This window comes from Aethalodelphis obliquidens, unplaced genomic scaffold (genome assembly GCF_003676395.1).
Source record: "Aethalodelphis obliquidens isolate GAN/ISIS:26980383/991018 unplaced genomic scaffold, ASM367639v1 scaffold27, whole genome shotgun sequence".
NCBI classification, from domain to species: Eukaryota; Metazoa; Chordata; class Mammalia; order Artiodactyla; family Delphinidae; genus Aethalodelphis; species Aethalodelphis obliquidens.
In genome coordinates this window covers 9289185-9316877 of record NW_020837971.1, presented here as the reverse complement: position 1 = coordinate 9316877, position 27693 = coordinate 9289185, and the positions used below count along the sequence as shown (strand labels likewise).

The window sequence follows — 27693 nt, the reverse complement described above, 5'->3', positions numbered from 1 at the left end:
TGTAATATCTTTATTATCTAGAATAACTATTCACCATCTTGTTATTTCTGTCGACTTTCGGAATGCTTCTTTCCTCAAACTTTGAACGCTTTTTTTGCTCTCTGGCCCAGTATGCACCAGGTTCACCTTCTGTTTTTACTGCTCCAGGTACGGAATCACTTTTTTCTTCAGTAAGCCTTGGCTTCTTTTATTGGGGAATGGTGCATAGAGATTGAAATTTGGATATCAGGCATGCTCATTTCTATTAAGGAGTTGTCATCTCTCTGTCCTTTAGTGAACAGAATTGACAGATACCTCCAATTCCCATTACTCATTTGTATCTTCGTTCTGTTTATAGTGAGAACCTTCATTTGCACCATTCTAAAATAGACTTAGTTTCAATATTATATATTGAATATATATAATATATATAATATTGAATATATGTAATATTGTAATTTTGAATATTGAATATAATTTTGTAATATTGAATTTTGAATATTGAATATATTGTAATTCAATATTACAATATCAAGCAACACATCTATTAAGTAAAATACAATATTTCTTTGTGATTTTTTTTGCCCCTAAAATATATCTTACTAAAGTCAGGATGCTGTAATTAAAAATTACTTGAATTAATTATTTTCCTGTGTGTGGTGGTTGTATTATTAATTTGAAGTACCATTAGTTTTATGTGTTACTGTATTTGTTTGTATTTAGTTTTAGAGTTTGCTTTTTTATTCTTTTAAAATTTAAATTTATTTTGAAACATCAGCATATAAGACGTTTGTATGGTTCACAGAGACTCACCGCTTTTATTCCTGTTCCTTTCACCTGGTACTACCTCCCACCTCTTCAACTCCTCCTTCTAGGAAACCTTTCTTATTAATTCCTGTTTTCTGTATTATCCTTCCTGGGCGGGTGCGTGTGTGTGTGTGTGTGTGTGTGTGGTCGTATTTTCCTTTCTTAAACACAAAAGGTTAAGATTCTTTTTTATGTCACTTATGAGAAATTATAATTTCTTCAAAAAGGAACTTCTCATCTTTTAGCCTGTATGTGCTTTTCATAATAACGTATCAGTACATTTTGTTATATTTGGAAATTTTTATTTTTCATGTTTTTCTCTTGCTCATACCAGGGGCACCTGGACGATCTACCATGCCAGCCCCAGGAAACACTGCAGCGTTTCGTGCTTCCCTTTGGACCAATATGGAGAAACTTGTGGATCATATTTTTACTGTTTGTGGCCAGGTAAATATTTGAGAGAGTGAAAATAACATTAATTATGGGTTAATTCCTGGTTATTCTAAATTGTGTGACCTTGGGCAGGTTTCTTAAAATCTCTGAGAGTTCAAAATACCTACATTAGCTAATTATAATATATGTAAGGGCTCTAGCAAAATGTCTTTTCCCTTCCCTTAATGTTTCTAATGCCTATGCTTAATACTTGTTTCATTTGAAAATACTCAGTTATATACATTCTCCCTCTCTTCGCCCTTTTTAGGTACAACATCTGCAAAAAATATTAGCCAAGAAGAGAGACCCTGTCTCTCACATTTGTTTCATTGAAGAAATAGTTAAGGTATGTTTAAATGAAAGTATTTTTATCTCTTTATAAAAGAATGCAGGAAGATAATGAGCCAGCATTATTTGTGTTCCTGTCTGACAGAGAGGCTACGTGTTAGATAGCTAAAGGGAAGTATATTTCTTGACAACCACAAATTTTCTTTGCATGTTTGTTTATTGAGTAGATGCTAGCTAATACTATTTATAGAATAATTTCTCAAATGCATATAGTAATTTCCCATTTTTTAATAATATAAATGATTTATTGTAAAAGTTTTTTAAAGTCCCGATAGAGAATAAGATAAAAATTTTTGGCATATAAGAGATTTAATTAGTGGTTGTTATAATGCCTTATAAAGTCTTTTCTGAAGATGGTACAATCCATTCAGTTGTTAATTTTTCCTATAAAGCACTTTAATGTATTATTTTTTCATATTCTAAAGTCTCCCTTCTGTCATCTACCAATCTACTGGCCTCGTGGGCACAAGAATTCCTTCCATGCATAGAAATCCCTGACTCTACATTTTATTCATTCATTTTGATATGTTTTTGATAGTGATGAATGGAATAACTAGATATTCTGTTCATTAAATCTTAACACCTAGTGCTCCAAAGAAAAAGATTCTCTAAGTTTCTATCATCGAGGTGTAGGTAGTTTACTTTGTAGTTCAGAATTTTAAATATTTTATTTCCTGTGTTGGGGATCTCCAAAACCACCCCCAAATTTGGTGATTTGCTAGGAGGATTCATAGCACTCAGTACATAGTCCTGCTTGTGGCTGTGATGTGTTATAGTAACAGTATATAAACCAAGTCAGACAGAGAAAGACAAATACTGTGGAATCTAAAAAACAAATGAACAAACGTAACAAAATAGAAATTAAGTTACAGATACAGAGAACAAGCAGGTGGTTGCCAGAGGGGAGCCGGGAAGGGGAAATTGGATGAAGGCAGTCAGAAGGTGCAAACTTCCAGTTACAAGATAAATAAATACTAGGAATGTAATGTGTAGCATGATGAATATAATTAATTAATATAATTAAGACTGCTGTATGTTATATATGAAAGTTGTTGTGATATTGCTGCATCGGGCAAAGTTTCTACATAAAAACTCATATATCAGTTCTTGTCAACAGTTATTATACTGGATGAACACTGGGCGAGGTTTTAAATGCATCTGAATTATTTCTAACTAAAAAGGATTATGAGGAATAGGGATATATGCTTTCATTGTATTCATCCTTTTCATTTACTTAAAAATATTTCTTATTTAATTAAAGCCAGAGAAGATTGCTCTTCCAAATATTCTTCTTACGTTTTTTAAGACAGTAGTCGTACACAATACACACATACATATTTATATTTATTATAAATTTTAATGTAACTTTACAGTTTAGTTGTTGTTTTTTCTTATAAGGTGATATTTATGAATAAAAATTTAGTCCCTCTTGGGATTCAGTATACTCATCTATATTCAGAATAGATCAATCTTTTTTGGAAAGTCCAGAATAACTTGTGACCCTGCAATTTTGGGAACTCTAGGACAAAAGAGAAGTAAAAATACTCTAAGGAAAATATGTCATAAATTGCAAAGAAAGCACATAAAATTTACTATATTTGCTATAATTTCTTTAGTCTTTTCCTTCGTTAAAAAGCTGTAAACAGATATTTTTGCTAATTATATAACTACAATGTAAGAGTATTATTTAGTTAAAATAATTATCAGTGGCAGTATAACCTTTATAAAAAGTATAGGATTTTTACAATGATTTGAGGCCCAAATAATAATCCTTAAAATCTGCATAAAATTTTAAACTTGAGTAGGTGATGGTATATATCTTGGGTCATTGAAGAGCAGTTTCTGAACCAAGATCTCTAAATCATTTTGTAATCTGTTTTTGAGGAAAATGTTATAAACAGAATGTTCTTACACTACTAGGTTTTTTTTGCAGCTTCAAGATTTTTAAGGATATATCCTGGTATTGAAAGTTCTTTTTAATTTAGTGGTTTAGCCTTTTAAACCTCTGAATATAGTTTTTAAAAATGAAAACAGTGTAAATAATTCAAGATGAAATGATTTAGAATTTATGTCATATGCTTTCTACAATATCTATGTAGAAATTAATGCTTTTTTCCTAGGAAGATAATTTCTAGCAAGTAATTTTTTTTTAGATTGCAATCTACCAGAACAGATTTTTTAAATTTATGTATTATATTTTTTTTGTTGTTTTTTGTTTTTTGCGGTATGCGGGCCTCTCACTGTTGTGGCCTCTCCCGTTGCGGAGCACAGGCTCCGGACACGCAGGCTCAGCGGCCATGGCTCACGGGCCCAGCCGCTCCGCGGCATGTGGGATCTTCCTGGACTGGGGCACGAACCCATATCCCCTGCATCGGCAGGCGGACTCTCAACCACTGTGCCACCAGGGAAGCCCCTGTATTACATTTTTATAAGTTGTAGTCCACATTTTGAAATTCACTGAAAGCTAAATTAATAGATATTTTCTCTTTGGTTTATAATTTAAATATAAATGAAATTACACTATTAATTTCATGTCAAGTAGGAAAATTAAGAATTAATTTTCCAGGTTTCTTTGTTTTAAACCACTTGATTCTAATGCTTCTGTAATTAACTATAAAGTGTGATGGAATTTCCGTGTTTGACTTCTTGCCAACTTGTTTCTTTTCTACAAAAACAAAACAAAACAAAACAAAACTGTACTTTACATTTTCCTTTGTTAAGTAATTTTTGTAATTTATTATTCTTTTGCTGTAGTTCAATACCTGTAGATTTCTTTAAAAAGTAATGATTTTTATTTTTTAGAACAGCTTTAGGTGTACAAAAAAATTGAGCAGAAAATACATCTGATACTTGCTAGGTTATCATAACATCTCTTGTGCATTATACAAAACTTATAAATGTACTACATAGTGAGCTAATCCTAATGTAAACTATGGACTTTAATTATTAATAATATATCAGTCATGGTTCATCAGTTGTAACAAATGTACTATACCAATGCAAGATGCATAATGCATTATGCAAATACATAATTTCCTGCGTCCACCATTTATAGTATCATGCAAAAGAGGTTCAGTAGTTTTTCTTCCTTAAAAATCTTCTATGCTCCACCAGTTCATCCTTCTCCCACTTATCTCCTTAACCCCTGGCAACCACTGATCTTTTTACTGTCTTTAGAGTTTTGTCTTTTTCAGAATATCATGTAATTGGGATCATACAGTAGGTTGCCTTTTCATACTGGTTTCTCTCACTTAGTAATATGCATTTAAGGTTTCTTCGTGTCTTCATTGCTCATTTTTTTAATCACTGACTGATATTTTACTCTGTGGATATACCTAGTTTGTTTACCCATTCACCTATTGAAGGACGTGTTGTTGCTTCCATTTTTTGGCAATTATGATTTAAATTGTTACAAACATTCATGCACAGATTTTTGTGTGGATATAAATTTTCAGCTCATTTGAGTAAATACCAAGGCACGTGATTGCTGTATCTTATAGTTAGACTATGTTTAGCTTTGTAAGAAACCGCCAAATTGTCTTCCGGTGTGGCTGTATTATTTTGCATTCTCATTAGAAAGAAACAAAGTTCCTGTTGTTCCACATCCTTGTCAGCATTTGATATTGTCAATGTTTTGGATTTTAGCTATTCTAATAGGTATGTAGTGGTATCTCATTGATTTAATTTATATTTCCTTGTGGATTTTTTTAAAAAAATTATATTTATGGGAGAAACTTGATTAGTTAAGTTCCTAAGACTTTATCTGTAGGCAAATGAACTGCCTTGCCATGCTCATTATTCAAAATTTATCTGTTACAGTCAATCCAAGTGCTTAAAATATCTTAAAATATTCTAAGGTAATTTTTATAGGATTAAGTATAGTTTTTTTTAGCATTTGGACAGCCAAATAGTTTCAAGGTTACATTTCTGAATACCTCTTCAAATAGTGTTAAAGGCAGGACAATGCAGTGATTAAGAGCTGGGTCCTTGGGCCCTGGTATCAGACAGAGCTAAGATTTCCTACATTGATTATGCAACCTTGGATAGGTCCTATAATCTTTAAGACCATCACATATCAAATGGAGGTGGTAATACTACCTATAAGCTGAGGTTTTCTGAAGGAAAATTAGATAATGTAGACTTAATTCAGAGATGGGCTCATTAATTTTCTATCATGATTATTATTTCAGTCTTTTTTTTTAAACTTTGAAACTTTTATTTAGGGGTCATAAAGTTACCATGTGCATGGTAATAAAAAACCTTACTGTGTGAGAAGGTCAGTTTTTTTTAAACAGTTCTAGTAACATGATATGCATGTATGTTCATGCTGAGAATTAGAAATTTAAGAAATCTTGTTTCCTTAAATAAGGCAGTATCAAGGATTTACTGTGAATGTGTCATGATTATATGTCTCACTTTACTAAAGAATCATGGGTTTATGATCTAACATTGGTAATTCTGTAGTCATAAAAACAGCGAGGATGGTTTTCCTTCATTCTGTTCTGTGAGGTCTTGTGAGAATTGTTAAATCATTTATATTCTTTTAGTAGGCAAAAAAATGGGTTTACTTTAAAAAACGTTTAGTTTTGAGGTTAATATTGCCAAATCTGCCTTGCTGTTCGTTAAGATATCTGATTTCAGATGATAGAGAGAACTGTACATATTAGTATTCAGAGTCTAATCTTAGGTATGTACAAGAGGAGAAAAAAACCTACATGATGATAGTTTCTGGAATGCTTTATTAGTTCAGGAGGTTTTGTAGTAGATGTTTATCATGTTATAAAGAATACATCATAGCGTAAAGAGGGCATAAATGCACCGAGTATAAAATAAAACTGGGCCAATTATATCAAGTATAATAAATCTTAAGAATACAGTGTTAATGTAAAGCCTTTTGAAAACTTTCCCTTAATTAAAATAACTAATGCTGCTTCTGCTTAATTTAATAAATGTTCTGGCTAACTTGTAAAATTAGCCTGTTATTTTCAGTTCATACTATAAAGTTGCAGACACCTTTATACCTATCATATTAATTCTTTATGGCATTTAAGTGTGGGATATACTTCTTTCCCCTTTTTATATTGTATTTCCAAAGATTACTTGAATGGATAAATCTTCTCATTTTAAATTAGATTTCTAGACTGTTCATTAGACATGAGAAATTCAATTTTGGTATCTTTTAAAACCTGTTAAAAGTTCTAGTATCACTATATAATCATCAGTACTATATACATAACACTTTGAAAGTGAGTGTAGCAAATTATTGAGAAGTTATTCAGGATCCATACGGTGGAAAACAGGTTGTAGATTCTCATCTGCAGAATTAAGCCAGTTTAGCTATATGTGCGAGTGTAGATATGATACTTTCATTTTCTAAGCCAGCATTTTTTATCATTGAACAGAATCTTTTAATCATGTGTGTAGGACGCATTAGGCTATATTTGGAATGTGTTCACCATTTTGCGCAGCTATTAGTACTAACGAGGATTTCAACTATGAAAAAGAATGTTTTCTTTTGCCCTTTTAGATGTATCAGATGATTTAATTATAGCATTTAAGACTCAGAAAAAATTGTAGGGCACCCAAATTAGGAATCTTTTTAATATTATGAGAAAAATGTTGAACTCATTTATCAGTGGCATCGCAATTTGATTAAAAAATCAAGTGGCAGCCAGTTACATGTCTAAGTCAGGTATTGTCAATAAATTCTCTTACCTATAAAGGTTAGATTTTTGCTTTACTAGCATGGGGACCAGTTATTTTTAAAGGCCCTCTCCCTGCAGTAAAACAAATTTTAGATAAGTTAGAAAAGCATAATTTTTTTTTTTTTTTTTTTTGGCTGCTCTGGGTCTTTGTTGCTGCGCGCGGGCTTTTTCTAGTTGCAGCGAGCAGGAGCTACTCTTTGTTGCGGTGCGCAGGCTTGTCCTTGTGGTGGCTTCTCGTTGCGGAGCGCGGGCTTTAGTAGTTGTGGCACACGGGCTCAGTAGGTGTGGCTTGTGGGTTCTAGAGCTCAGGCTCAGTAGCTGTGGCACATGGACTTTGTTGCTCTGTGGCATGTGGGATCTTCCTGGACCAGGGCTCAAACCCGTGTCCCCTGCATTGGCAGGCAGATTCTTAACCACTGCGCCACCAGGGAAGCCCCAAGAAAAGCATAATTTGTAATGCACTGTTGGCCCTGCAGAAAGTAAGAGAATCTCTGAGGGGCATATGTATATACAGATATACATAAGCAGATAAAGTAGTTGAAACTGTAGTGGAGATTTGTGAGCTCTAAGTCATTGCAAAAGCTGGAGTTGCCCTGCAGTCAAATGTCCATGTCAATGATGGGATCAGTTCACTAGGCTCTAGCAAGGTGGAACAACGAACCTGATAGTCTTGCATTAAGCTGAGACCTGTGACTGCGGCAGACATGGTCCTTGGTTGGTAACAGTACCTACTCTCACAAACAAATGCAGATCCCCTGAAGAGGAAAGCATTTCTAGTTTTAGCTATTAGGATTCTCCACATGTTAAGGTCAGCCAACTATGAGCTCACAGTTAAAAATCACCAGTCCTATAAATAAACTAGAAGCATGATTGAGAGTCAGCAGGAAAAATAAACACAATTCAAGACAGGTTTTAGACTCCGAAAGAACTTCTGAAGGACACTATGGACTTCAGATGTTAGAATTAACTGACAAAGAATCTAGAATACCTGTATATGTTTTCGAAATAAAGAATGGAATAAAAAATGAGAAATAAGTGACTTAAGAAATGATCAGGTAGGTTTAAAGAAGAACCAAATAGAACATTTAGAAATTAAAAATTAGATCATTGAAATAAAAAATTCAGATAGGTTAAACAGATGTTACGTAAAACCAGGAAATGAATTAGCCTGGCAGTTAGAATTGATGATATTATCTAGAACGCAGCATACAGACAAGAGTATGGAACAAATGAGAGGCTGAAAATTATGGAGGATTGAATGAGACTTTAGTATGAGGCTAATTGGAAAAGGAAAGTCAGCAAACTAAAAAAGAAAAACCACATGATCATCTCAATACATGCAGAAAAAGTATTTGACAGAATCCAACATCCATTTCTGATAAGAATTCTCAGCAGACTAGGAATAGAACTTTCTCAACCTGATAAAAGGCATTTAGGAACAATGAACAGGTAAAATCGTATACAATGGTGAATACTGAATGTTTCCCCCTTAAAATTTGGGAGAGGACAAGGATTCTTTATGCTCTCACTACTTCTGTTCAGCATTTTCCTAGCTAGTGCAATGAACAAGAAAAAGAAATAAAAGGCTTCCAGTTTGGAAATGAAAAAGTAAAATGGTCTTTATATACAAATGATAAGATTATCCATGTTAAAAACTCGATGGAATCTACAAAAAGGCTACTAGAGCTCATAAGTGATATGTTGCAAGATTACAGAATAGAAGGTCAATATACAAAAATCAGTTGTAGGGCTTCCCTGGTGGCACAGTGGTTGAGAGTCCACCTGCCGATAGAGGGGACACGGGTTCGTGCCCCGGTCCGGGAAGATCCCACATGCCGTGGAGCGGCTGGGCCCGTGAGCCATGGCTGCTGAGACTGCGTGTCCGGAGCCTGTGCTCCGCAATGGGAGAGGCCACAACAGTGAGAGGCCCGCATACCGCCAAAAAAAAAAAATCAGCAATGAACTATTGAGAATTGAAATTTAATAATTCCATATACAGTAACGTCAAAGAATATGAAATCTTAGGAGTAAATGTGTCAAAAGTTGAACATCTGGAAGCTGAAAATGCTAAATATTGCTGAGAGAAATTATAGAAGACCTAAGGAAATAGAGATACCTTATTTATGTGTTGATAGATTTGCTGTTGTGAAGATGTCCCTTCTTCCTAAATTGACGTATAATCCCAACAGGTGTTTTGGAGTGATTGACAAGCTGATTCTAAAATTCAAACAGAAATACAAAGGACTTGGGATACCCAGCACAACTTGGAAAAAGGAAAGCGAAATTGGAGGGCTAACAATACCTGTTAATTTCAAGACTTAACTACCATATTCAAGAAAATGTGGAATTGGCATGAAGTTAGAGACATAGATCATTGATGCAGAATAGAGAGTCCAAAAATGCACTGACACATATGTGGAAAATTGATTTTCAAAAAAAGTTACAAAGGCAATTCTATCTTGACGCAGTAGTCTTTTTAACAGGTGATACTGAAACATTTGGATATCCAGATGTAAAGCCTAAAATTCTAAAACTTATAGAAGAAAACAGAACAAACTTTGTGACTCAGGGGTAGAAAAAGATTTCTTAGATGCAACACCAAAAGCTCTGTCCATAAATTAAAAAAATTGATATTTTGGACTTACTCAAAATTAAGAATTTATGTTCTGCAGAATACTCCATTAAGAGAGTACAAGATAAGGAATAAACTGGGAGAAAATATTTGCAAATCACATATCTAATAAAGGACTTATGTCTGAAGAACTCTCAGAATTCAATAAGAAAACAAAAAAAGCCAGCTTAAAAAAATAGGCCAGGGCTTCCCTGGTGGAACAGTGGTTGAGAGTCTACCTGCCAATGCAGGGGACATGGGTTCATGCCCCGGTCTGGGAAGATCCCACATGCCACGGAGTGGCTGGGCCCGTGAGCCATGGCCGCTGAGCCTGCGCGTCCGGAGCCTGTGCTCCGCAATGGGAGAGGCCACAACAGTGAAAGGCCCGCGTATCACCAAAAAAAAAAAAAAAAAAAAAAATAGGCCAAAGATTTGAATAGACACTTTAGAGATAGATGTCAGTTAAGCACATATCTAAAATTTAAAAGACCTGACCATACCAAGTGTTGGTGAGGATATGGAGCAACTGGAACTCTCATATACTGCTGAAGGGAAGTGTAAAATTTACAACCACTTTGGAAAACAGTTTGGCTGTTTCTTAAAGAGTTAAACATACATATATTATATGACCTAGCAATATACCCCTAGTAATTAATCCAAGAGAAATGAAAGAATATATCCATACAAAGACTTGTATACAAATGTCCATAGAGCTGTCTTCTCCCTGTGTCTTCACACCATCTTCCTTCTGTATGTGTCTGTGTTTCAGATTTCTTTTTCTTATAAGGACCTTCTAATGACCCCATTTTAATTTAATTACTTCTTTAAAGACCTATCTCAAAATATGGTCACATTTTCAAGTATGGGGGGGTTAGGACTTCAACATATGAATTGTGTCGGGTCAAAACTCAGCCTATAACAGTAATTTACATTGATGCCGATGAAAATGGAGAGAATTGCAGTGATTTGAGAATTACTCAGGAGATAAAACTGACAAATCTTAGTGATGGATTAAAAGTGGTGAGATGGAGGAGAAGGTATCAAGGACAATATCATTAGTTCAGGTTTGACAGGGTTCTAGTAGATAGGAGTAACTTCATTTGAGAGCATAAACCGAAGAGCACATTTAGGAGGGAAGATAAGCTCTGTATTCAGGTGCTCATGGGACATCCAAGTGAAGATGTCAGTTAGGCAGTTTAATATGGGAGTCTGGAGCTCAGAAGAGAGGCCTCTGCTTGAGACATAAATTTGGACGATATCGGCTCATATTGGCAATCAAAGCCATGGTAATGGGAAAGACCGGCTATAGAGAGAAAAGAAATCTACCTCGAAAATGCAACATATAAAACTCATGTAGAACTCTGGTTTCCAAAGTGTGTATACATTTTGACATGTAAGAAGATAGTTATAAATTTTGCCTGTCCTTTTTACAAGTTTTATCCTTTAAACTATTTTCGTACATTTTATATTGCACATATTTTATTAATACAGTGGTATTTGTATATAATTTTAAACAAATAAGTAAACATATATTAGAATGTATATTTAAAAATATTTACATTCAGTGAGTTTGGGAAACATTGTAATAGAGGAGGCCACAAGGAGTATCTCAAGAGGAGGATGAAACCAAAGAGAATATGGTGAGGGAAGCCAGGGGAAAAGTTTGGAGGAGATCGTGGTTCATACTAAATCTAATTTGAGTGACAATCTATTTAAAATACCAGTCCACCATGCGTTCTCAACAAGGGCAATATTGACCCCAAGAGGGAGAAAAAGTTCTGTTTTTTGGAGGGAGAGGGGAGGCACAAAAACGTCTTATATATTACATTGGCTTGTGGTCTCCAGAGTTCAGTCCTACCATACAAAATCTTACTCCTTAGTATTTAGCATCTGTCATCAGGGAGAAACTAAGTTAAATTTAAATTAAGTGGTTATATTATAAAATTATATAATATGTATCATTACATATTATATGTATATAATTATTGTATATAATATGCTTATTATATGTATATAATATGCATATTATATAATTATTACATATTATACAATATGTATATAATTAATTATTTAGTTTTCTTTTTGGAGGGGCAATATGAAAAGAAAGGTTGAGAACTCTAGAAAGGGTTTTAAAACCCTTTAGCACTGTAGTTTAACAGTGATCTCTAGGGAAAAGTGTGGGATAAGGGATTTGAGTTTGAAGAGAAGCTTTAAATTTTTACCATGTGTGTTTCAGTATTGAATTTTTTACATCAAGAATTTATTCGTGTCTTTAGAATTAAATTAGATTATCTTAATTACTCTTCCAAAAAATTAAAAAGAATAAAGGAAACATCATGTTTAATCCTATCGCCCAGAAATAATTTCTTTTTTTTTAAATTAAGTTATTTATTTATTTATTTTTTAGCTACATTGGGTCTTCATTGCTACGTGAGGGCTTTCTCTAGTTGCGGTGAGCGGGGGCTACTCTTCGTTGCAGTGCGCGGGCTTCTCACTGCGGTGTCTTCTCTTGTTGCATAGCATGGGCTCTAGGCATGCGGGCTTCAGTAGTTTTGGCTCACGGGCTCTAGAGCACAGGCTCAGTAGTTGTGGTGCACGGGCTTAGTTGCTCTGCAGCATGTGGGATCTTCCCGGACCAGGGCTCGAACCCGTGTCCCCTGCCTTGGCAGGAGGATTCTTAACCACTGTGCCACCAGGGAAGCCTGAGATAACTTCTGTTAACATTTTGTATATGGTTTTCCTATAATATTTAGCTCTATGCATTTTAACAAGTCCTATCTGTTCTATCATCAAAAGGTATCTGAAATCCGACTACTTTTCACTTCCTCCCACTACCACCTTATCTAAGCCCCCAGTTTTAAAAAAACAACAAGTAGATTGTACTGTAAGTATTGCTTTATCTTTGAACAATATACATATAAAAGCCAACATTTTGATTTTAACTGAAGTTCTTCTGGCTTTTCATTTTGTACTGTGATGTTCATCTTCAAGTCCCTTCTGAATTTCTGTACCTTCCTTCTTTTTTAATCAGACACAGCAAAATGGTTCTCCCTGAAGGCTATTTTCCAGTAAAGATAACTTTTTTCTTTGCTTTATATTTGCTTCCCCAGGATCCCTCTGCTTTTATCCAGAAGATGATTAAGAGCTAATATAAAATTCACATCTGTTTGGTTTCTTTGATCAAGTCTGCAAGCTTTCTCATTCACAATGTGATCTCTCCACAGAGATCTCTGGCACAGACTTGTTGCTAAATCTTTTACTGCCTCTTCTATTTTGATCGTAACTTAGTTATGTCTGGTTCCCTCTGACCTTGTCTCATTAAGTTCAGTGTCTTATAAAATCTTTATCTGAACTGATCCTCACCTTCCCCTTCTGTATCAAAGATAGAGGTTGATTGTATCTTCTCTTTTCTCAGACTTACCCCTCTACTTTTGTTCACATTCTACATCTTATCCTTATCTAGGACATTCTCTGCTTTCTCCAATATCAACCTTTCCCAGTTACTTCCTCCCAGGGATCTACCATCTAAAATCAAAACCAGAACAGAATCCTTGGTCCTGTATCTCCCTCAAAGTATTTCTTCCCTTCATGCCCAGATTTCCATAAGGTACTTTGTGTCTCTACTTTCTTGTTTCAGTTTTGCTCCAAACCACTGAAATCAAGCTTCTGCTCCACTGAAACAGTTGTTACTAAAGGAATTTTAATGACCCAACTACCAAATCCTTCTACTCACTTCTAAGATTCTTTTACTTCACTCCTTAGAGGTAATAACTACTTCTAATACTGGTTTCCTCCTTCACAGATACTACATCTCTTCAGAATCCTTCACTGATTCCTCCTTCTCCACCTACCCTTCCTTTTAAAACATTTTATTCATAAAATTTCAAACAGAAGCCAACATACAGAACCAAAGTATAGGACAGTGATTCTCTGTGTACCCATTGTCCAGTTTCAGCAATCACTAACTTGTGACCAATCTTTTTTTTTTTTTAATAACTAACTCCACCACTTCTCTTTCTCCACTCTAAATTATTTCTTCCCCAACCTTTAAGTAGTGTTTTTCCCCTGGGTCCTATGCACAACATTCTTTTCCTCTCATGCCACATGCAATCTATGGAAAAGCTCACACATGTTAATAGTTTCTACCACCTCCAGATGCTGATAACACCTAAATCTCTTTCTCCAGCTTAGATCTTGTTCTTAAGCCAGAGATTTGTACATATTTAGTGGCCTAGATTGTCTTCGCTCAGATGCCCCACAGGTTCTAGAAGTGGTAGAGACTGGATCTGAACCTTAATATCCTACTTTCAGAGTTCCTCTTCTTAACCACCGCTCTTTTCCTATATTTAAATAGGAAAATATAATTATGGTGGGGAACATGGGATGCTATAGATGTATATAACAGAGTGCACCAAACCTGGGGGAACAAAGGGAAGAGACACCTAAACTGACTCTGATGAAGGTGCTGGATTAAAAGCCGGTAACTGGGAGAAACTACAGAAGAACCTTCAGCAACCTGAAGGAATTTGTGCAGGTTGGATCTTTGACCTCAGTGGTATGTAACAAGAGAAGTAGACTGGGACAATCATGTCATATAAGGCTTTGTAAGTCAAGTTAAAGGGGACTAATACTTTAATATATCAGTCAAACAAACCTTAGATCAAATCCCAGCTCTACTACTTTTGTACTACTGTACTACTTTCTGTATAATTCTAAGCAAGTCACCTTTTCTCTTTGACCTTTGTTTTCACTCTAGAAAGGGACTAAAAATGTTATCTTATAAGATCATTCCACTCATTTTTTCAGTAAATATTTATTGTGTGCCTATTATGTCCTGGTGACATTCTCGATGTTGAAATTAGAGTGGTAAGAAAGACAAAATGGGACCTCTGCTGTCATGGAGCTTACATTCTGGTGGTTGTTGTAGTGTTTAAATGAGATAACATTCAGTGGTGCCTGTTACATAATGGACATTCAGAAAATGTTAATTTCCTAGCCAACGTTCAAATACATTCTAACGCATGGACACTTTGAGTTCTTCTCTGATTAAGTTAAAAGTACATACTTCTTGGCTTAGAAGTTTTGAGTGACTTGTCACTAAAAAGGAAGAAGTAGCCAGATTATCTGGGACCCTACGTTTTCTTTCAAAAGGTCATGTCTAGGAGTTAGAATTTTCTTGTTTACTTTGGCAATTCTAAAAAGCCTTGAAGAATTCCTGTTATTTCTAGAAATCTGTTTCAGTAATTCTGTGAATTACAAAGATGATTTGCATCAAAGGAATTTATGGTTAGTTGTAGGAATAGATAATGACACATCCAAAAGAAATAAAAGAAAAAGCCTCTAGAGAAGATAAAAGCTAACAAAAATCATCCACAGAACAAAGAAAACACAAAGAAAGCATAAAATGAGATGATAAAAGCAGAAACAACCTATTAATTAAACATATTTGGTTTATAATTTCTTACTAAAAGGTAAAACAGTGTTTAAAAATAGAATACTTTGTTTATAAGAGTCAAAAAACAGTGACATGACAAGAATAAAAATAGACTGATAAACATTTCTCAAGTGAAAGCAATAGCGACAGTATGAATTTCAGATAAAATAAAACAAATAATGGTATATAGAATACAAAGGGTCACACAAACTTTATATTACCAGTCTCTTCAACAAATGATGCTGGAAAAACTGGATATTCATGTGTGAACGAAAGAAATTGGACCCTTACCTTAAACTGTATTCAAAAATTAATTCAAAATGAATTAAAGCCCTAAATGTAAGACCTAAAATTATAAAATTCAGAGTAGAAAATTGGGAAATCTTCATGACATTGGACTTGGCAGTGATTTCATGGATATGACACAAAATCACAGGCAACAAAAAGTGAAATTGACAAATGGGACTACACCAAACTTCAAAACTTCTGTGCGACAAAGGAAACAACAGAATGAAAAGGCAACCTACAGAATGAGAGACAATATTTGCAAACTATATATCTGGTAAGGGGTTGATGTCCATAATATACAAAGAACTCCTACAACTCAACAACAACAAACCACCCAACTCAACTAAAAAAGTGTGTAAAGGACTTGAATAGATATTTGTCTGAAGAAGACATACAAATGACCAACAAGCATATTAAAAGATGATCAGCACCACTAATCATCAGGAAGTACAAATCAGAATCATAATGAGGTATTACTGCACTCATTAGGATGACTGTTTCCAAAACAGAAAACAGGTGTTGGTGAGGACGTGGAGAAATTGGAACCCTTGTATATTGTTAATAGAAATGTGAAATCATGCGGCTGCTAAGAAAAACTGTGGAGGTTCCTCAAAAAAATTAAAAACAGAATTAATGTATGATCCAGCGATCTCACTTCTGGAGATACACAGTATATCCAAAAGAATTGAAAACAGGATCTTGAAGAGAGATTTGCCCAGCCATGTTCATTGCAGCATTATTCATAATAGCCAAGTGATAGAAGCGATCCAAGTGTCTGACGATGGATGAAGGGATAAAGAAAATGTGATACACAGACACACACGTATATACATACATGCAATGGAATATTATTAAGTCTTTCAAAAAGAAGGAAATTCTGTTACATGCTAAAGATGGATGAAACTTAAGGACATCATGCTAAATGAAATAATCTAGTCACACAAAAAAACAAATATTGTATGATTCCACTCACATGAGGTATCTCAAGTAGTCACATTCTTAGAAACAGAAAGTAGATAGGTAGTTTCCAAGGGCTGGGGGGAGAAAGAAAATGGGAGTTGTTGCTCAATGGGTTTAGAGTTTCAGTTTTACAAGATGAGAAAGTTCCAGAGATCTGTTGCACATCAAGGTACATAGAGTTAACACTGCTGTACACTTAAAAGCAGTAAAGATGGTAAATTTTGTGATTTTTATCATAATTTTAAAAGTATAAGAATCGTTTCATGCATTGTTTTCTATGAACTTAAAACATATGAGGACTGGGTATTATTTTGTTAATTAAAGGGTATTAATTGCCTTTTATTACCTCAGCTAAATGATCCTGTAGATTTCCTTCTGGAGACATTGGGCTCTTATATTAATATATTTCCTAATATTTAATGATGGGTACCTTGCTGACATAAATCCTACTTGTTGAGGTAGATAATTCAAATACTGAAATCAATTTGCTATTATATGTGAGAATTTTGTATTTGTATGCTTAAGCAAGATTGACCCAAGTTTACTTTTTAAAGTGTATGTATGTGTGTGTATGTAGAAGCATATATAGTCACCAAATTTCCTGCATCTTAGACATCTTTCAGATTTTTACCATTATGTTGTTATCTGTAGACTTTTCATATATGATCTTTAATATATTGAGGTAATTACCTAGCTTGTTCCTAGCTTGTTGAGTGGTTTTATCATGAAAGTGTGTTGAATTTTGTCAAATGCGTTTTTGTGCATCAGTTGAGATAATCATGTGGTTTTGTCCTTCATTTTGTTAATGTGATGTATTAAAATGGTTCTTTAATATGATGAAAAACATTCACTTTATTTTTTTTTACTAAAGTATAATTGATTAACAATGTTGTTAGTTTCAGTACAGCAAAGTGACTCATTTATTTATATATGTATATATATTCTTTTTCAGATTCTTTCCCATTACAAGTTATTACAAGATATTGAATATAGTTCTCTGTGCTGTAGGTCCTTGTTGGAAAAACATCCACTTTAAAGTGTTTGATATACAATACACATATTGCATAAAATCTTGGTAATCTGAATCTATTTTGTGATCACTGCATAAGAAATTAGCAATTATTTGATTTGCCTTTTTATGATACACAATACCCATTTGAATTCAAAACAAAACTTATGAAAGAAACAAACAACAAGGAAAATAGATATGTGCATAGGCATAAAAATGAGAAATCAGTATTTTTCATTGCTCATTTTCTTTCTTATAACCTTGAAAAGTAGAATTTCATTCTTTGCAAGTACAAAACTAAAGCAGAATGAATGAATTTCCTAATTATTCTTTTTTATGACAGTAGTCATATTTGAACATTATACATATTTATGTTACTAGGGTGAACCATGTGTAATTGGCATTGTTGTACTTCAAAAATAGAATAACGGCAATTTGATATAATATTCACACACATGTAGAAGTACCTTAAAGGGCTTGGTAAAATTTCTGTAAGTGTCGTTTTCTTTTAACAGTATTAAAATACTTTGTCCGGTTTTAACAAATGACACTTAAACTAATCTTTATCTTTTCCTTTTAGTAATTACTTTCTAAAATATGTATTAATAGTTGAGTGACTGTATCCTGCTAAGCTGAGTAATAGGAATTCCTGTGACTTAAAAAAACAAAAACAAAGTTGTGTCTATACTTCAGGCAGTTCTCTTTCGTAATTGGTGAATTGTATCTTGGTGTGGTCACTCTTGGTCTAAGCATGCTTGTTCTTCATTTTCTTATGGTAACAAAAATTGCCTTCTGTATATAAAATGATGATGATAATAATTGTAATAATAATAACATTCACTGAAGATTTATTATATGTCAAGAACTGTCCCAAGAGTTTACTTTAATAAACTTTTAAAGTCCTTGTAATAATCCTGCAGTGTGGGTACTGTTATCTCCATTTTACAGAGGGCAGGGAGGCACAGAATGATTTAGCAACTTGCCCAAGCTCACACAGCTAGTATGTAGCAGAGAAGGATGATGACATGAGACATGATTTGACTAATCTATATATTTCTACTTAGTTACTTAATAATTCCATTGTTTGATAGACTGAAATACATTTTTAATACTTTTTCAATGCTATGTCTTATCCATTGTAATTTAAAAAAAATAATACATCCCTTTTTTTGGGTCATAGGATGGACACGCTGAAATTTTATACACATTTTGGAATTCAGTTACTCAGGCACTTTCTTCTCAGTTTCAGACAGCAACAAACTGTAAGTACAGTATTTATTTTGCAAGTTGATTTCACAGTTTTTCAGTTACTTTAAAATTTAATATCAAGAAGTTTTGCTCTATTTATAAAACATCTTTTAAAAACTCCTGGCTAATTGTCATTTCTTATGTTACCTATATATTCAGTTATATAAGCAATAAATTCTTTTTTTACACTTTTAAAATACTTAGGATGTGAAATAAAATGCTCCAGAAGAATAAGTTAATTCTCCATAATTCAGTCAGAGGAACCTGAATTTTTCCTATGTAAAGGGTGATTGATGTTGAAGAATTTAGTTAAAGCTTGTAGAGTATTTTAATTCCTAACAAAGAGATATTAAAAGGCAGAGACCTTATAGCTTTTCCTTTATTGTTAAAATGAAGATTTGATGAATGAACAGCTGAAATACCCACATCATGAATTAAAAGTTGCTTAACCAAATATAATCCAACAAATTTTTCTTAGTTTGTTTTTGTCATGAAATAATGGCACACAGGGTAGTTCTAAACAATGAAGTATACAAACTAGCTAATATCAGATAAGTGTTTTTGTCTAATCACTGAATGTAAGAGCATTGAATGTACCTAGGCCTTTTAAAAGTGTTTTGAGAGTTTGTATGTAGTTGTTATTCACAGTTACTGAAAGTACCTAATAATGTAAACATTATTTAGTCCCTGACAACTCCAGAATGAATTAACCACACTACCTTGCTTCCCTACTTCTACTTCTAAAGGAGTGTGCAGCAAGGCAGTGACCACAGAGAAGGTCTTCATTTGTGTGTGCCCAGACAGAACTTAAGCAGAGGGTTTATTTAGGACTGATTCATTCTATTTACTTCTACAAATCACCCTACTCAAAGAATACTGTGCTTCTCCCTGCTTTAGGTATCTGTTTTGGGCAGCTTTTTTGAGATGTAATTTACATATATAAAATTCACCAACTTTGAGCAGAAAATTCTATGTATTTTTGACAGATGTTTACGTCCTTATAACCACCATCACAATTAAGATATAGAACAGGGCTTCCCTGGTGGCGCAGTGGTTGAGAGTCTGCCTGCCAATGCAGCGGACGCGGGTTCGTGCCCCGGTTGGGGAGGATCCCACATGCCGCGGAGAGCCATGCCCGTGAGCCATGGCTGCTGAGCCTGCACGTCCGGATCCTGTGCTCCGCAACGGGAGAGGCCACAGCGGTGAGGGGCCCGCGTACCGCAAAAAAAAAAAAAAGATATAGAACATTTCTATCACCAACACCCCACCCCCATGTCCCTAATGTACTCTTATAGTTAATCTCCTATTCCTACCTCTTGGCTCCTGGCAGCTAATGATAAGGTTTCTGTCTGTATAAGTTAGCTTTTCCTAGATTTTCATAAAACTGGAATCATGCAGTATGAGTTCTTGTATAGCAACGTAGTTATTTTAAGGTTTATTCATGTTGTTGCATGTACCAGTAGTCCATTTCTTTTTATTGCTGATTAGAATTTCATTGTGTAGATATACACAATTTATCTATTCTCCAGTTGGGGGAATAACTGGTTTATTACAGTTTGGGGTTATTATGAATAAAGCTACTACAGTCATTTACATACAGGTCTTTTGTAGACATATGTCTTCATTCTCTTGGGTAAACACATAGAGTGGAATTTCCTGATCATTTGATAAGTATATGTTTAACTTTAAAAAACTGCTGAACTGTTTCCCAAGATAGATGTACCATTTTTCATCCCCATCAACAATGTATGATAATTCTTCTATATTTTCATCAATCCATGATATTGTCTTTTTTATTTATTTATTTTTTTTTGCGGTACGCGGGCCTCTCACCGCTGCGGCCCCTCCCGCCGCAGAGCACAGGCTCCGGACGCGCGGGCTCAGCGGCCATGGCTCACGGGCCCAGCCGCCCCGCCGCATGTGGGATCCTCCCAGACCGGGACACGAACCCACGTTCCCTGCATCGGCAGGCGGACTCCCAACCACTGCGCCACCAGGGAAGCCCTGTCATTTTAATTTTAGCCATTCTTGTGAGTGTTCAGTGAACTTTCATTGTGGTTTTAACTTCACTAGCCTAAAGACTAGATTTTCATAGGTTTATTTCCCATCTGTATATCTTCTTTGGTTAAGTGTTCATCAAAGTTACTGACTTTTTAGTTTTATTTAATTTTTTTAGCTTATTGCTTGTCATCTTATTATTGAGTCTTAAAATATCCTTGTATATCTGATTCCAAGTCCTTTCTCAGATGTATGTTTTACAAATATAGTCCCCTGTCTGTGGTTTGCCTTTACATTTTCTTAACAGTATCTTCCAAATGACGAAAGTTTTTAGTTTTGAAAAATGTCTGATTTATCAGTTTTAGGAGGTAGTTTTTCAAATATTCAAATATAGTATTATATAAATACAGCCTTTCAATAGTTTCTTACTCCATGTATGAAAGTAATGGTTTTTCATGAAACCAGTTATGATGAAGTTTTCTTTAATATTTAACTTCCACACTATAAGCCAGTTGTGGAATACATTTACTCACATACCAGTAGGAAAACACAAAGATGTAAACTGACCTACGAAATATATAAGCATAATTACAAAATTCATTAAAACCTCAGTTTTTAGAATAAAAGAAAGCAATGTAAAAGCTCATTGTTGCTGTTTTCAAGCATTCATTAAAATTTTACTTTATCACTTCAAAGCCTTTACAAAACGTTGGAGTTGTTGTAGACAGTATTTTTTTTTTTTTTAGATTGGTATATTCCTACTCTCTTTTTTTTAAAATTTTATTTATTTAATTTATTTTTGGCTGCGTTGGGTCTTGGTTGCTGCACGTGTGCTTTCTCTAGTTGCAGCGAGCAGGGGCTACTCTTTGTTGCGGTGTGCAGGCTTCTCATTGCGGGGGCTTCTCATTGCGGTGGCTTCTCGTTGCAGAGCACGGACTCTAGGTGCACGGGCTTCAGTAGTTGTGGCACACAGGCTCAGTAGTTGTGGCTCCTGAGCTCTAGAGCACAGGCTCAGTAGTTGTGGCGCACGGGCTTAGTTGCTCCACGGCATGTGGGATCTTCCAGGACCAGGGCTTGAACCCATGTCCCCTGCATTGGCAGGCGGATTCTTAACAACTGCACCACCAGGGAAGCCCTGTAGACAGTATTTTATTTTCTTTCTTTAATGAGTAAACTTAATTGGCATTTTGAATATTTTTTTCTCTCAATGTGGTAGGAACATACCAAAGAAATAACCTTAGGATACTTGAAATATTTCAAACCTTTAACCATTACATCTCCCAATATTGTTTATTATTGGTTGATTTAGCACATTTTTATTAATTGTATAACGTAAACTTCATCCCAACAAGTCACACAGATATTAAGAGAGTATAACTCTAGGGAGTGCGACTGGAATGGAAATGCCCTTGTCTCTAATTCAGTCCTCTCTGTCAGTTCTGGGTCTGGTTGATTGAATTTTCTTCTTCTTCCTCATTGATATTTTTTCCTACTTTTTTGCATGTCTAATAATTTGTGATTCAGTATCACACATGAATTTTACCTTGTTTAGTACTAGATACTTTTGTCTTCCTGTTAAGTATTCTTACTCTAGGGTACTGTCAAGTTACTAAAAAACAATTTGGTTCCTTTGAGTCTTGCTTTTTAGATTTTTTGGCAAAACCTGAGCAGTGTTTAGTCTAGAGCTACTTATTTCCCACTACAGAGGCTAGACTCTACCAGATACTCTGTGAATTGTGAGGTTTTTTAGTTTGGCTTTCAGGAACAGGCACTCCTCCCAGTCTTGTGTGAGGAACAGATATATTCTCTCTAATCCTTTTCCTTGAGGAAAAATACTACAAAATTAAAATAAAGTGATAAACACCTGAGAACCTGTTGGGCTGCACCCTACAGGCCTACAAGGTCTGCATTTGCCCAGCTTCAAGGCTGGAGAAAGAGACAGAGTCCATTTATATAGCACATATAGTCCCTGGAGTGTACTGTAGTAATTGTTTAAAATTATAGACAGGCAATATAAAGGAGATGCAATCATCTGCAGAGTTGAAGATTATATACAGTGTAACAGATTGTGTTAAGTAAGTAATATTTGGCAGAAAATATCTAAAGGAAAAATTTCCTAGTTAGAAACATGTTCCTTCTGATTTTAAATGTTCATGCTTAATAAAAATAAGTTCTATTAGATATAATAAAATATAATCTAGGGGTTTGACAGTGAATTTACTTTATTTAAAAGGAAAGGGGCCTGAACTTGTCACTGTGAATATTCAGAATAGCTTCTGTAGGAAATGTGCTGTTTTAATTATCTGTGGCTGATAGTTATTTCCAAGATGATTTCTAAGCTTTATGTCTGTTATTTCTCATTGTAGTTTCCAGATAATGTTTGTTCACCAACCTGTTGGCTTATGATACATATATTTTTCAAGTCTCAATAGAAACAAGCAAAATAAACATTACCATTTTGAACTCTTTGAAATGACTTCATAATTCTTCTTTATAAAGTGATTTTCCCAGAATGTCTTATCCCCCTTAGTTTTCTCCATAGCTCTCATCACTTACTAATACACTATTTATTTATTTAGTCTGAACTCTTCCCTCCTCTCACTAGAATTTAATTCCCCATAAGACATGGAATACTATATTGGTCATGGTAGTAGTATCTTCAATGGCTAAAAGTGTACCTAGCACACAGTAAGGCTTCAATAAATGCTTGTTGACTGGAAGGAAGGACGAAAGAAAAAGAGGAAGGAAGCAAGGAAGAAAAGATGCCAGTGCCCTTTTATAATAGCATAAGCACTTAAAAACATTTTTTGAAATATGCTTAAAATGTTCTGGCAAGTAAATCTGTTTTAAAACCCTTTGTGCAATATTAATCTATCAAAACTCTTAAGCAACTCAAGGAGTTGATTCATACAGTTAAGAAAGCTACATGGTATATATCTGTAGTGCTTTGGAAAATCAAGTGTGAATAAGAGAAATGCTTTAGGAGATAGGCACATTAGAAGATATAGAAAGCTTTAAGACTTAAAATATATGCTAAAACTGATTATCTTTACCTTTTTAAAGATACAGTGATAAATTGGGAGTCCACTCTTCCTTTGAAATAGGGAGATAAACAAGCTATACAATTATGAATACTTTAGTGTAGATTAAAAAAAATGTTACAATGGTGTCCATGTTAAATGAGATTTTACTGTGATGCATTTCTTTTTTTTTTGGCTGCATTGGGTCTTCGTTGTGGTGCACAGGCTTTCTGTAGTTGCAGTGAGCGGGGACTACTCTTCATTGCAGTTCATGGGCTCCTCATTGCGGTGGCTTCTCTTATTGCAGAGCACAGGCTCTAGGCGTGAGGGCTTCAGTAGTTGAGGCACGTGGGTTCAGTAGTTGTGGCTCGCGGGCTCTAGAGCACAGACTCAGTAGTTGTGGCACATGGGCTTAGTTGCTCCGCGGCATGTGGGATCTTCTTGGACCAGGGATTGAACCTGTGCCCCCTGTGTTGGCAGGCAGATTCTTAACCACTGCACCACCAGGGAAGTCCCTGTGATGCATTTCCTAAAAGTTAATGTACAACTTAAATATATATACTTAGGAGATAGATCTCACACCCTCATTTTAAGTACCTTTTAGAATTTTGATCCCTGCAACTGAAGCTTTTTTTTTTTTTTTTTTTTTTTTGCGGTACATGGGCCTCTCACTATTGTGGCCTCTCCCTTTGTGGAGCACAGGCTCCGGACGTGCAGGTTCAGCGGCCATGGCTCACAGGCCCAGCCGCTCTGCGTCACGTGGGATCTTCCCGGACCGGGGCACGAACTTGTGTCCCTTGCATCAGCAGGCGGACTCTCAACCACTGTGCCACCAGGGAAGCCCCTGAAGTATTCTTTTGCTACAGAGCTCTAATGAGTTTACAAGGGACCATCCTGAGCACCATGTAGCACATAAAGAAGAAAACTTGGAGCTTGCTGAAAAAGAGAAGTCTCTAGATTTGAGAACTTGAGAGGAGTGTTTTTTAAAAGTACTGAAAGTTTGTATAACCTGGCAGAAATTAAGTCTAGTCATCGAGCAACTTTTTAGAAACTTTCTTTGACAGGACAAATTTGATCATATAATTCTCTGATAAAATCTTGCAGATGTATCAAATCATTATGTTGTACATATTAATAAATGTTATAAGTCAATTATATCTAAATAAAACTGCAAAAATCTTAAAAGACTTGAAAAGTCTTTCATTGACTTCTCTTTTTAAAAATCATTCATTGGGGCTTCCCTGGTGGCGCAGTGGTTGAGAGTCCACCTGCTGATGCAGGGGACACGGGTTCGTGCCCCGGTCCGGGAAGGTCCCACATGCCGCAGAGCGGCTGGGCCTGTGAGCCATGGCCGCTGAGCCTGCGTGTCCGGAGCCTGTGCTCTGCAATGGGAGAGGCCACAACAGTGAGAGGCCCACGTACCGCAAAAAAAAAAAAAAAAAAAAAAAAAAAACTTTCATTAAAGTATAATACAGTTGACCATTGAACAGCATGGGGGTTAGGAGGACCGACGTTTTGTGCAGTCAAAAATCCATGTATCACTATGGTCGGCTCTCCAGATCTGTGGTTCCACACCTGCAGATTCAGCCAACTGCAGATTGTGTAGTACTGTAGTATTTACTATTGAAAAATCCACATGTATGTGGACCCACACAGCTCTAACCCGTGTTGTTCAAGGGCCAACTGTACTCATAAAGAAAAGGTATGTGTATCATACTTATATACCTAAATGAATATTTCAAATCTCAATATAGCTGTGTAACCAAGATCAAGAACAGCATCAAGATCAAGAAACAGAATATTACCTGAATATTACCAGAATATTACCTGAATATTACCAGAATTTTACCTGAATCCAGAATATACCTGGCTCCCCTCATGCCCCCTTCTAGTTTCTGCCTCTTCTTCTCCTAAGAAGAGTAACCACTAATTTCTGATGGTAGAGATGGGTTTGGTTTTTTTTTTGCTTTAATTATTGCTATTTAAATGAGCAATAATTCATTTATTTTATTTTTATTCATTTATTTTATTTTTGACTGTGGTGGGTCTTCGTTGCTGCATGCAGGCTTTTCTCTAGTTGCGGAGAGCAGGAACCACTCTTTCGTTGTGGTGTGCAGGCTTCTTATTGCAGTGGCTTCTCTTGTTGAGGAGCAGGGGCTCTAGGTGTGTGGGCTACAGTAGTTGTGTCTCGCGGGGTCTAGAGAGCAGGCTCAGTAGTTGTGGCACACGGGCTTAGTTGCTCCACAGCATGTGGGATCTTCCTGGACCAGGGCTCAAACCCATGTCTCCTGCATTGGCAGGTGGATTCTTAACCACTGCGCCACGAGGGAAGCCCAGTTATTGCTATTTTATGCAGATAAAATCATCCAGTTTTAATCTTGTGCTTGTTTTCTGACGTCTCTCGCTCCATGTTTCTAAGAGTCCTCCATGTTGTTGCATGTCCTTGTAGGTCATTCCCAATGTTGTAAAATAAACCATTCGGTCAATATGCCATATTATATTTTATCCACCATACTATAGGTGGGTATTTGGGTGGTTTCCCATTTTGAGCTATTTTAAATAATGCTACCTCTGACAATTCTGTCCTTTTTTATTGGGAATAAACCCAGGAATGGAAAATAGGTAGGTGTGGTAGACAGAATAATAGCCCTCCCAGAAATTTGCATGTGTTACCTTACATGGCAGAATGGATTTTGCAGATATAATTTAAAGATCTTGAGATGGAGAGATTATCCTGGATCTTCTGAGTGGGCCCGGTGTAGTCATCAAGGGCCTTAGAAGGGTAAGAGGGCAGTAGCAGAGTCAGAAGAGGAGATGTAATCGTGGAAACAGTGATCGGAGTGATGTAACTGCTAGAAGGGGACCACAAGCCAAGGAATGGAGGTAGGTGAAAAGGTCAAGTAGAAACTCCCTTAGAACCTCCAGAAGGAAAGTAGCTCTGCTGACACCTTGATTTTGATTTAGTGAGACCAAATTTGTACTTCTGACCTCCAGAACTGCAAGATAAGACACATATTGTTTTAAGCCACCAAGTTTGTGGTGACTCGTTACGGCAGCTATAGGAAATGAATATAGTAGGTGATAGAGTATGCATATGTTCAGCTTTAGTAGACACTGCCAAAAAGTTTTCCAGTGTCACTGTACCAATTTAAACTCCCATTGACAGTATATGAGAGTCCCAGTTTGTCCACAGCCTTAATCACTTGCTATTTTCTGTTTTTTGTTCTATCTTTCTGGTGGATGTTTAGTCAAATCACATTGTAGCTTTAATTTTTATTTCCTTTATGATTAATGATATTATTCATTTTTCCATATATATATTGGCCATTTGCATATGCTCTTTTACACGTCTGTTGATTTTCTATAGAATTGTATGTCTTACTGATTCATAGGATTTTATTTGCATATTATGAAGTATTTTGTTGGTTTCTTTTCTCTCCCTTTGTATGACCATTTCAGTTCACTCTAGGATTGGGTTGGTTTGGGGTAGTTGCACTTTTAATAGGACTCAGTATATCTCTAATTCTCCCCCTTTTTTTTTTCTGTTTTTTTTTTGTTTTTTGCGGTACGCAGGCCTCTCAATGTTGTGGCCTCTCCCGCCGCGGAGCACAGGCTCCAGACGCACAGGCCCAGCAGCCATGGCCCACGGGCCCAGCCGCTCTGCAGCATGCGGGATCCTCCTGGACCGGGGCACGAACCCGCGTCCCCCGCATCGGCAGGCGGACCCTCAACCACTGCGCCACCAGGGAAGCCCCTCCCCTTTTTTAAGGCATGCTTCTCCCAGGCCTTTAATTGAGAAGTTGGAGGGTCTTTGTCGCCTTAGCCCTGAAATATTGAGGTTATCTTTCTCTGTC

At 35.7% G+C, this 27693-nt stretch overlaps 1 protein-coding gene across 3 annotated transcripts in view; it reads left to right on the top strand.

Moving 5' to 3' along the window:
- The window catches only part of COG5 (component of oligomeric golgi complex 5), a 275728-nt gene that overhangs the window by 159373 nt on the left and 88662 nt on the right, over positions 1 to 27693 (top strand). For all 3 annotated transcript variants that reach the window (XM_027123902.1, XM_027123901.1, XM_027123903.1), the window contains exons 9-11: positions 1121 to 1233; positions 1487 to 1564; positions 18754 to 18835. In XM_027123902.1, coding sequence (XP_026979703.1) covers positions 1121 to 1233; positions 1487 to 1564; positions 18754 to 18835 — 273 coding nt within the window. The remainder of the gene's footprint in view (positions 1 to 1120; positions 1234 to 1486; positions 1565 to 18753; positions 18836 to 27693) is intronic.